This window comes from Agelaius tricolor, unplaced genomic scaffold (genome assembly GCF_023055355.1).
Source record: "Agelaius tricolor isolate 1412-34295 unplaced genomic scaffold, bAgeTri1.0.p SCAF_10, whole genome shotgun sequence".
NCBI lineage: Eukaryota > Metazoa > Chordata > Aves > Passeriformes > Icteridae > Agelaius > Agelaius tricolor.
This window is the reverse complement of record NW_027269270.1, coordinates 14724789-14736904: the sequence shown is the minus strand read 5'-3', so window position 1 is coordinate 14736904 and position 12116 is coordinate 14724789. Positions and strand designations below refer to the sequence as shown.

General features: G+C 37.6%; 1 protein-coding gene across 4 annotated transcripts in view; it reads right to left on the bottom strand.

Annotated features, from left to right (window-relative positions):
• Nucleotides 1–12116, bottom strand: part of ATF2 (activating transcription factor 2) — a 48764-nt gene that overhangs the window by 14567 nt on the left and 22081 nt on the right. For all 4 annotated transcript variants that reach the window (XM_071434860.1, XM_071434863.1, XM_071434861.1 and 1 more), the window contains 2 exons: nucleotides 2410–2559; nucleotides 403–609 (listed from right to left, as the gene is read on the bottom strand). In XM_071434860.1, the coding sequence (XP_071290961.1) occupies nucleotides 403–609; nucleotides 2410–2559 (357 nt within the window). The remainder of the gene's footprint in view (nucleotides 1–402; nucleotides 610–2409; nucleotides 2560–12116) is intronic.

The following is a 12116-nucleotide window of genomic DNA, read 5'->3' as shown; positions in this document are numbered from 1 at the left end:
GGAAATAAGTCCAAAACTTACTCAAATAACCTGGGCCAGGATAAAAATAAAGAGCAAGATGTGTTCAAGGTAAGACTATTACTTTGCTCATAAGTGTTTATTCCAACACATCTTGTCATCTTAGTTTAGTATCATAGCCTGAAAGTTACTTCAAATGGAACGAAGGAGAGAAGGGTATGATCCTTAAATTTACATATCTTGAAATATGAGTATGTTTTCATCCTCTAATTTTACTGCTATATGCAACTAGTTCTGAATTTCAAGCCTGAGCTGAGCCACCAGTTATAAAACCATTTATATTTCCGATTTCATGCAAAGTTTTAAGCTCCACTGATCAAGGATCACTGAGTAAGAACAAAAAAAAAAAAACTTCCTAATTTTTCCTTGAAATAAAAGGTATACCTGTAATTGGCCATTTAGTGAGCTCAGGTCCTCAGCTTTTTTCTCCAATGACTGCACCCAGACTTTCCGTTTCTGCCGGCACCTGGAAGCAGCAGCTCTGTTTCTCTCCAAGAACTTTCTCCTTTTCTCATCAGGGTCTTCATTGGCAGCTCTTCTTCGCCGACCGCCTGTATTTGGTGTCTGTGGCGTAGGCTGAGCTGGTGATGCCTGAAAAGAACCATGATTTAACCTACAGCTCTGGTATAAACAGCCAGCACATCTTGAGAAAAGCATTCAGGGCATTTCTAAATACATGCAGGTGAAAGCTGTGCCCATTTAACTCTACAGTGATGTTTTTAAATCTTTTACCCATACTTACTTCTCCTGATCATCTTACATTATTAACATATTGCATCCAAAATAGCTTTCAAGCTACATTTAGTAGGAAATGAATTTTCTATTTTTGACTCTTCCCACACACCCAGCCACAACTGAAAAATGACACAATTGCTTATGCCCGCTACTCAGAAGCTGTTTGACAAATGCCGGCAGTGCTGAGACTCTCTGATCCCTGGATCTCCAGATAGCAATTTCCTATTCATTCATGTGTTCCCCACCACTGAGTAACAATTTTCCTTAATCTCCCCACATTACATGACAGTATCAAAAGACTTCAATATTTTAAATTATACATTATACTCATTTTACAGTTGTATACAGACCCTAAACAAAGATTTAATGTAACAATATAATGGGTCTTAAAATCCTTTAAAGAGATAAAATAGAACATAACTGTCCACATGACATTCAAAGGTGCATCTCCACATTCAGTCCTGCACAGCAAGAAAGTTTTATTTTTAAATTAAAAACTCCAAACATGTATCAGCTGGCATATAAATTTGGCATTAATTCTAAATAGCTAAGAATAAAAAAACCCTGGGAACTCAAATCAGTGTTTTAAGAATGAAACACTTACTATTTTTGATTAACACTAATTGTAAAATAACTCTAAGACAATCAAACAGCAATTTTCATCTTGAAAATTCTGCTATGTGATATTTTGAAAAATATTCTTTAGAAAACCTCAAGGCAGTATGGGGAAACAGCAGCTTTAAGAAAGAGATCTTTTTACGATGGGTCACTTTTTTCCCCTGTTCTGTTCCAAACATATTTGTTTTGATACATTATTTGATTTCACTGGCCAGGGTAAGAATCTGAGGCTTTCATTGCAGGTAAGTCCTGTCAATTCTGGGCCAGCTTTTATAAAATTAATATTATGCTACGAATTCTGAAAATATCTCTTTGAGATTTTTATAAGCAGTTTGAAAACACATTCCAAGAGGTTTTTAGAAACAGAACAGCTGCAATCCTCCAGGATTCACCAGGAAGTGTATCTTTCCTCCAGCAGCATGCCCACTTCCAGTCTGACTTAGAGGCTTTGTCTTTTACTCCCCTGTTCTGATCTATCATCCTGAAAGGATAACAAAACACTCCTAAAACCAGAGCCCCCCTTCCAGAGCCTGAGATGATGAAGTACTCTTAATGACACAGATGAAACTCTTCCTGTGGCAGCCCAGAAAAGATCCTTCAAGCAAATTAACACAAGCATGATACCTGATGCAATAGAAAAATTTCTAAGCACACTTACGATACACAAATATAATAAACATAAAAAGATGCAACAGAAACACAAAATAAAAACACTTATTTTTTCAAATATATTTTTATATTGACCAGCTGTAAAAATTTCAGCTATCACAGGATCTCCTAACAATGAACTTCAGAAATCAGGACTTGGTTCTAAATTTGAGTAGATAGATACTACCTGTTTTGAAATCATCATCTTGGATAATAGATTTTAGAAGCATTTAAGAACATGTAAGACCTGTAAACATTTTACTGCTGTAGAGCTATTGATTAAAAGAGGAGTCTGTAATCTCTATTTTACAGACCAAGAGTATAGAAAAAATAGATGTATTTGCAAAATAAAAGGAGGAGGTAGGAGGCACATGCCCACTCCTGTCATACCGGTGTTTCAGTTGTTGAAGTTGCAGGCTGTTGGAGTGACTGTGGTCGTGGTTCCTCTGACTGAGTCCTAACCAACCCACTTGCATGTCCCTTGGCAGTATCTCCATTTGTTACCTGAGGGTGCTGCTGGGTCAAGGCTGCTTTCAATCTCTGAAAGCAGAAAATAAAGAAGAAAAAGAAAAGAAATATTCTATCATGCTAGCTTGAATGATTAATCATTTATATAAGCAGTTACTTCCACTTTGGAAACAGGAACTCCAACTCATAAAGAGGTGTTTCTTTTTACAGAGATATATACCTAAAAATGGGGTAAATATACCTAAAAATGGGGTAAATTTCTGCAATCATGGTAAGAGCAATGAGGTTTACATAAGATCCCAGGAAGGGAAGGATGGTAAACTGTATGGAGAAGTAAGCAGAAAGCCTCATCTGTAGTGAACTGTGCCCACAAACAGATGAGTGGAAGGCCATAAAGAGAAGGTGGCAGTACCAGAAGAGTAACGATGACACATGAAATAAAATAGGGAACAACCAGAACACAAGCATCTTTCCACTTGAAAAATTCTGGTGTTCTCTATCTCTATTCATTTTTAAATAGCTTGTTATGCCTCCACTAATTCATGGTCTTTACAAATACTCACCTCTGCAATCCTAAGGGTAATTAGATAAAAGCCAAGATCTTTGCTGAAACAAACATCTAAACACTAAGAAGCTTCAGGTTATATGTAAAGATTATTTATGTAGAAATATACAAGATAACTACTACAGCATGCTACTTTGCAGTAAAATACTGCTGAAAGGTTTGATGTTCTTCCTTTACTGCAAACAGCCACTATGAAGAACAGTAATGTGCAAGTTCAGCTGTATATAATACACCCAAGAGTTACTGACAACCTGATGGATGATTTCAGAGCATTTTACTGACTGCCTGTTGAAAAACACTTCATTCAACTTTTGGTGAAATCTATTAAAACTGTAATATAATACATTCTATTTAAAATTATTTTTTAATCTTGAGTGATAAAGTGTCCAATTTCAGCAGATACAACTGCTTGTAATTCCAGATTCTTTCTTAAAATTCCATGAGTACTGTACAATTTATCATTAATTTTTTTTTGTTTAACTGAAGAATTTACCTTACTAGAGAAATGGTGTTAGAAAATGTTTTTCTACTGAGTACCAGATTTTTTAAGAATCCAATACAAGTTTAAGAGAAGATTAATGACTTAAACACATAAGTTTGTGGAAATTCTGATATCTTGTAACATCGTATTTTGAAACATGAACAAAGTGTCACCCACATACTAACATTACTAGGATATCTTAAGAATACTAGAGAGAGGCAGCATTTGGCCAGCTCAGAATAAACAGAAAACTTTGCACCTATTTATATAGATATTCTCTATAAACTGTAGTATCCAATGTCTCCCAACAATTAAGTCAGTGAAATACAGTAACAGCTCTCTCTGACCTTCCATGGTGACAGGCTTTCCTGGATCCTATGCTACAATTAAAACAACAGATTTCAGATTACCTGTGTCAAAACTGCAAAATATTTTCATGTCTGAAATATGGCAAGTTACCATCAACTGCATGGATTTGGTAGCACATACCAAGCACCAGTAGGTATCCTAACTGGGGGCTACAAAGAGAACCAAGAAACTGCAATCCTCCTCTACTGGCCTGCTATTAAGGAATCTTTAGCCAGTGACTTCTGTAGTAGGTCTGTTCTGTAGATTGCTGCAGACTGAATTAGCAGCACATTACATCACTTAGGAACCATTCAAGTGCACATGAAAATTAGGAGTTAATCCCAACAGCTAAATGAGCTATTGTTCCTCACCTCATTTACTGTATCAACTTCCTAAATTTCCCAGAATAAAGAAGACACTTCAGAAAATTACACAAACCAAATTTACTGCAGTTTCCAGTGCTCAAATTTAACAACAAAAATTTAGGATAGCTGCAAGCATTAGATCAGGATAATAAAAAAAATTAAGATAATATGTCCACAACTTTTAGTATATTTACAGCATTCTGAAAGCCCTTAGATAGTTAACACTTTAATTAAACTCAAGAATTGACTTGTACCTTCCTAACTCTCCTTGGAAAAACAAGCTTACAAAAACATTTCAGTCCCTGTCTCCAGCAGGCCTAAGGATTTTCTAAATGTCTAAAATTACTAAAACCAAACTCTATGATCTACCTGCAACAACTGCAAGGTTGATGGCTGATGATTCCTCGCTCTCTTTAAGTAATCCTGGGGTCTGAATTGTAAAATCTTCTACACAACCACTACCAGGACTACTAGGGAAACACATCACATCCAAGTCAGTTTTTAAAATAATGGTTTTCTAAAGAAACTAGCAAGTATTTAATACCAATATGACAATAACTTTTCTGTATGTTATTAAGGTAAGATTTTTTGCAGTGTATTTTCATTTATGACTTGAATAACTTTAGAAGTATTTATTTTATCATAACTTGCTGTTAGGCAGGATGTGACAAATTTTCATCAGTCCTAATCAAGAGAGCAGTGAAAGTACAAATCAGTTAAAGGGTATGCTCTCTTCTACTTCAAGCTGTCATACTAGGAGAGATTTCAAAGTTACCATCTCAAAAATGACATGTATTGGGTTTGCATGGTAATTGATGAGTTTGCACTGGGATGTGCAAACGAAGTTGGACTTTACTTATTGTAATGCCAACATTTAAACATTATATCCTGTAAATTCATAAGTAAACAAACCCCTTTTGAGTATTACATTGTTAAATGTAATGTACTACGAAAACACAAATAGGAAATAATTAGATTTAATCTCAAATGACAATGTTTGAAAATTGAAATTAAAGTAGTTGGGAATAAATAATCCACAAATGCAGGCACATAGTGAAAATCTGAAGAATATTTACAGATTTTCACAAGGAGATTTCCAGCTTGTGTGTTTAATAAGTTTCATATTTTAAAAGGTAATGCTGGAGTAAAATACTGTATGGGTGTTGTGCTTCTTGTGAGAGTTACCCCAAATTCAATGAGAATCTCATTTTTAACAATCAAGAATACAGATACATATATTAGAATAAATGCATATACACATTTTTATGTGGAAAAACTTGATGACAACCGAGGTTTTTGGTATTATTTGGTTATAGGTGAACTAACCAGATAGGTCAATAGCTTTTAAAATCTTGATTAGCAAGGTTTTATCATTCATGTATATCCCTGAAAACAAATCCTCACCACATCTGTCAAAATTTGGTAGGACTGGATCATTCCATCAAGAGCTCACAGAAACAAGATAATATACTCCAGAAACAATTTGTGAAAAACTCAGATCCATATTTCATATCTGCCACAAAAGCTCATCAGAGTAATAACCCTCCTTCTCCTGGGTGTTATCCTACCATCTGCTCCTCTATTACTTATCTTTATTTTGCAACTAATTAACAGCATAATCTTCTAAATTCAGCAAGTTAATTATCATTATTGTGGTCTTTGCAGCATCATCAGTCCTTATGAAGTCTTGTCTCTCCACCCCCAGAGAACATATGAAAATGAAGTAGGTTGTGAGAGGGTCTGTTTCTTTAGAGTAGGCTCATTAGGTGTTTGCTGATTAGCTCGGCATGCAGAGAGACAGGTCAGAAGAATTCTGCTGAACACAAGGTCCCATGCCGGGCTGCAGCAAGTTAATGTTGGTTTCTGAACACTTGCCAAGCTGCCCTCTGTCACTTCTCAGTAGAAACCTCCTGCAAAAAGTCTACTGGTTGCCTACTGAGTGCAAGGTATTTTTTATATTGTGACAAAAAGTTTTGCATGGGAAGGAGGAGACAGAGGGAAACATTCCATATTAAAGCGATTTTGCAATTCTTCAGAAACTTCTGCAATCCATGCTGAAGAGTCTGAATGCTAAGTTTGCACCCACAAGCTGCACACTCAAAAAGGATGTTCTACAGCTGCAACTCAAGGCTCATGTTCCATACACAGAAATCATACAATTACAGATCTTCTCATAAGAACGTCAGAAGCAATTCTACAGTTATTTAAAATCATGCATCCTTATCTTAGTGAGGAAGTTTTTTGGGGGTGTTAAGCTTTTTGGCTTTTTTTAAAGACAGTTATTGGATCTACTTCTAAGCCTAAAAATACCACAAAACTGACATACATATGATTTTACTTAAGTAAGTGAAAGTTAGTTTCTTTAGCACACTGACAAACATGGAATCATGTCAGAAAAACTGACAATTTATATTAAGTGTGCCACAGAAATTTGAAACTCATTTTTACTCCTACTGAATGTCATTCTTAGTATAAGATGTAAGAATATTTCCAAAATCGTAGCAGTAAAAGACAAGGTTGAGTCTGAATAAAATCTCTAGTCATTTTGTACTTCAGTTCTGCAAGCAGGAGAGAAAAAGGATCCAAGAATATTCAAAACTATACTAACAGTGCCTTTCACAGCTGTGAATGGACCAGCTCTGTTCACTACAATAAATTCAATACTGAGGCAATAAAATTAAAATGCAATCTGATTTCATGCAATTCTTTCACAGCACTGGAACACATCAAGCACTGTATATGTTTCTGTAGTGAAAGAGATCCTAAGACTGTGCTTAATGCACTCTTTCACTTAATGTCAACATGTCAACTGTTTCAGCTGAGAGTCTCTTGCAAGAATGCCACCAGTCATAAGGATTTGGCTCACTGCACATACAGTTTTTAAATTTTTGTCCGTCATCACTTTTATGTATTCCTTTTTTTAATGACTATTTTTTCTTCCCAGTTATTAGTCCTTGCAGTTGGTATACATTTTTCTATCTGCTATTTCACTTAGTGAACCTGTTCCCACATACAACTGCTCCTCTATGAAATTCATACAATCATTTAATGTCAGGCAACTTGACCAGTAAGCAGAGAAAAGAGCATTTCAGCAAAGAACAAACAGAGTTTGAGAGGTGACATCTCAGTAAGTTGCTTCGCATCAATAATCAAAACTGCCACGCTGAAGGAGTTTGACACTTCAGACTGAAAACTTTATTGAACATAGAAATAAATACACAGCTTTGATTATTATGCATTAAACTTGGACACCCCTAATAAAAAAATCCTTTCAAATGCTGTAAGAGAGACCATTTGCAAAAATAAAAGTCTCCAAAAGTTGTCCATTGTGGGAAAAAATTCTCAGTAAGTGCCTCAGTTCCTTTATCCTTAAAGGGTTGTACGATTTCCAGGACAGCTAAAGAAAAATTTTAACTATGCTATAGGAAGGCATCCAATGTCCACTACCAAAGACATCTCCTGCCAGTTATTTTAAGTTTTAGATTTTGGAAATGAAAATATCAATTTGTTTACTAAAGTTCATTCATGAAATTATAAAGAAGAAATACACTTCTTCTTTGTACAATTTGGCAACTTGTAAGGGAACAACAGGTATTCATCAAAATAAAAATTTGTTCTTCTCATGTTAATTCAAATACAGAAATGAAGTTATCTAAATTCATATTTAAATTTCAGAGCATTAGGAAAGAAGCACTGCAATCTCTAATTTGACTTTTATCAATCTCACATTCACTTAAAAAAAAAGTCTATACAACAGTAGGCTTTTGTAAGCAAGTAAGAGTGAAATGAATGAGGAATGTAATCAGAGCCCAAAGTTATTTTCTTACTATAAACTTCTAAAATGTGTTAGCTTCTTGAAATATGCAGAAATAGCCTCTGCAAAGAAAGGCACAAAGCACAAAAGAAAGTGGTTCGTGGCAGGTATTTCATCCGAAACAAAGAGCTGTACCTTCTACACAGGACAGCTCCAGATCTGATAACAATGCAACAATGTGATTCTATTTCACATTAAATTTACTACAACCAGTTTTTCAGGAATTTTACTCAACTTCTGAAGTTATTAGATCTGTGTCAACTTAGAATACCTTGAAGTAGTATTGTGGTATGATAGCAGAAAATGCCAAACACCATAATAGCAAGTATGGTCCTTCAATACAGGAGAGGTTCAAACAACTACTGCCAACACCAGATATGATAAAACCCTTTGGAGATATAAATAAACCATGTTAACTTTTCAAACTCTGCATCCCATACAATACAAAGCTTACTTAAATACCCAAGGAAGTTAGGGAAGTTAGTTAGGAATCTATTCCTGCATGGTTTTTTATTTTTGCTACATATTCTACTCTTACATTTTATAATGCAATACAAAAATTCCATGAGATTGCAAGGTCCATCTATAAAGAACAACAAAAACTTTCCTCAAATAATAAGTAAGAAACAAAGCAGCAGCCAAAACAATTCAAATATCTATACTCCTGGGAATGCTGTGAAAGGAACATCACAGCTTCAACCCTTCATCTGGCTTTTTGTTCAAAATACACTAAGAATACTATGCTGACAGACTTTGTAGGTTCATAAAATTGTTTAGGTTATAAAAGACCTTTAAGATCAAGTCTGACCATTAAGCCAGAACTGCCAAGTCCACCACTAAACCAGGGCCCTAAGTGTCACATCTCCATGTCATTTAAACACCTTCAGGGATGGTGACTTCACCACTTCCCTGGGCACCCTGTTTAATACTTGACAACCCTTTCAAAGAATAAATTTTTCCTAAAAGTCCAATCTAAACCTTCCCTGGTGCAACTTGAGGCAGTTTTCTCTCATTCTATCAGTTGCTGTTTAGAAGAGGCTGAGTCCTACCTGGCTACACCCTCCTTTCAGGTAGCTGTACAGAGCATGGAGATCCCCCTTGAGCTTCCTTTTCTCCTGGCTAAACAGCTCCAGCCCCCTCAGTCACTCTTCAAAGGACTTTCTCTCTAGACCCTTCACCTGCTCCCCTGCCCTTCTCTGGACATGCTCCAGCACCTCAATGTCTGTCTTGCAGCGAGGGGCCCAGAACTGAACACGGAACTCAAGGTGTGTCTGCACCAGTGCCGAGTACAGGGGAACAGCCCCTGCCCTGGTGCTGCTTGTCACTATTGCTGAATCTGATACAAGCCAGGATGCCACTGGCTTTCTAGGCCACCTGGCCACTGCTGGCTCACGTTAAGTTGGCTGCTGACCAGCACACCCAGGTCCTGTCCCAACAAGCAGCTTTCCAGCCACCCTGCCCACAGCCTGTAGCGCTGCCTGGGGTTGCTGTGACCCAAGAGCAGGACCCAGCACTTTGCCATGTAGAACCTCATACAAATGGCCTCAGCCCACTGATTCAGCCTATCCAGTTCCCTCTGCAGAGCTTTCCTACCCTTCTGCACACCAAAACTTTTGCCCAGCTTGGTGCCATATGCAAACTGACTGAGGGAGCACCCCATTCCCCTGTCCTGACCACTGATAAAGATACTACATAGAACTGGCCCCAACACTGAGCCCTAGGAAACACTGCTTGCAACTGGCCACCAATTGGATTTAACTCCATTTACCACCACTTTTTGGACTCAGTCATCCAGCCAGTGCTTTTACCCAGCAGACTGCATCTGTCTAAGCCATGAGCAGTTTCCCCAGGAGAATGCTGTGGCAAACAGTGTCAAAGCCTTTAGTAAAGTCCATGTAGACAACACTGACAGCATTTTCCTCATCCACCATAAGTAGGTCACCTTGTCACAGAAGCCAAGCAGGTCAGTCAAGCAGTCTGCCTGTCAGAGACCCATGCTGGCTGGATCTGATCCTGCCTGTTCTGTGTGTGCTATGATGATCAAGACCATCTGCTCCATGACCTTCCTCAGTGCAGAGGTCAAGCTGAGAGGCCTGCAGTTCCTTGGATCCTCCTTCCAGCTCCTCCTGAAGATGAGCATCACATTTACCTCCAGTCACCTGAGACCTCCCCAGTTAGCCAGGGCTGCTGGTAAATGATGTAAAGTGGCTGTACTGAGTTTCTCCCCTAGCTCCCTCAGTACCCTAGGGATCCGATCTAGTCCCATAACCTTCTGTGTGTCTTAGGGCTGTAGCAGGTTGGATTAGAGAGGCTTTGCTCTCCTCCACAGCTGTCTTCCAGCTCAAGGTGCTGGGTACCCAGAGAGGAACTAGTCTTACTAATAAAGACTGAAGCAAAAAAAGGCATGAAGTACTTCTGCTTTTTCCTCATTCTTGGCCTCTATGCTTCCCCCCGTATCCAATAAAGGATGGAGATTCTCCTTGGACCTCCTTTTGTTGCTGATATACTTAGAGAAATATATTTAATTATCTTCTACAAAGTAACCAGATTAAGTTTTACCTGGGCTTTGGCCCTGCATAACTTCACAAGATCCACGTAGTCCCGAGTTGCCAGCCGCTCCTCCCACAGGTCACACACTTCCCTTTTTCTCCTGTGTTCCAGCCAAGGCTCTCTGTTCAGCCAGGCCAACCCTCACTGCTGGCTCATCTTTCAGCATGTGGAGACAGCCCACTCCTGCACCTTTAAGATTTACTTCTGAAACCATGTCCTGGACTCCTCTGCCCTTCAGAACTGCCTCCCAACATGAAGGAGAAATGTGGCCACAATAGGCAAAAGGACACAGGGCATGTTCCCAGAGTTCAGCTAACTTAACCATACCAATAAATCAACAAATTGCAGTATACCACTAATACATGAGGCATACAGTGTTCATTTATTAAATTTCAGTGTATTAGCTTATTTTTCAATATTAAATGTGAACTATTGATGAAATGAAAAGTGAGCTGTAAAACTAAATATTGTCTTCTGTTGGCTTAACCAGGAACACAAGTGAAAAATAAACCTGCTCTGCAGACCTTCAGAGAATTTACTATGCAGCAAGCAAAATTATTTTAAAGAGAGACATGAAAAAAAGGGTTTGATATCACAAAGATTTGAATTTAAAAATTAAATTGAACTTTGCAGTTAATAAACCATCACGTATCTGCCAACAATGCATCCCATGGCACAGTGCATTAGTCTTACTCTTGGAGGCTTTTCTACATAAACATTAAGTTTCTCATTAAATTGCTTTTACTTTCAGGGGGATAAGAAATTAGGTTTTTTATTTTTGTGAATAGGCACTATATAAAAGTAAATGAGCACAAGAAATATACATAATTCTGATATTCTTGAATTCTGCTCATGCTTCATGTTAAGCAACAAGGAAAGGAAATACTGCAAATACCCTTTTTACAGTCTCACTTAAAAAAAAGATAAGCAATCACTGAAGTGCATATATTAGCTAAATTGTAACGAGAAGGCTAATGAGACTGTTAAATTTTAAGTCTAATGATCTTTGTTTTCCTTTGCATTTGAGTGATTGCTTCTTCCAATGTGAGATCAAAGTCTTCACCACACACATGTATTTCCTCTCTGCCTTTAAATCATTCTAAGAGAAAATCACTCAGCAATACACTTAAAAACCTAATTTCTTGCTCATCTAAAAAATTATTTGGAACCAATTCCTCCTGGATTTCCAACAGAATTCAGAGCGGAGTCTCCTGACTCTAAAACATGTCCAGTTTCGGAGAAAACAGTTCTTGCTTTCACTTGTTTTACATTCTTCTCTCCTGGATTTAAGGTAAATTAATTTTGTAAGAGCTGGTTACATTTAAGTATTTTCTGAGGTATTAAAAGATTCCTTTTCCCATTCCCAGGGAGACAAGGATGCACAAAAACAGACCTCCTTCCCATATATCCTCCTCTGTACTATTTCAGAAGTCATTGTGCTCAGCAGAGCAGGGAAATGAAGGAAGACCTGAGAGCATTAGGCAGAGTCAGTGCACCTCTCCACGG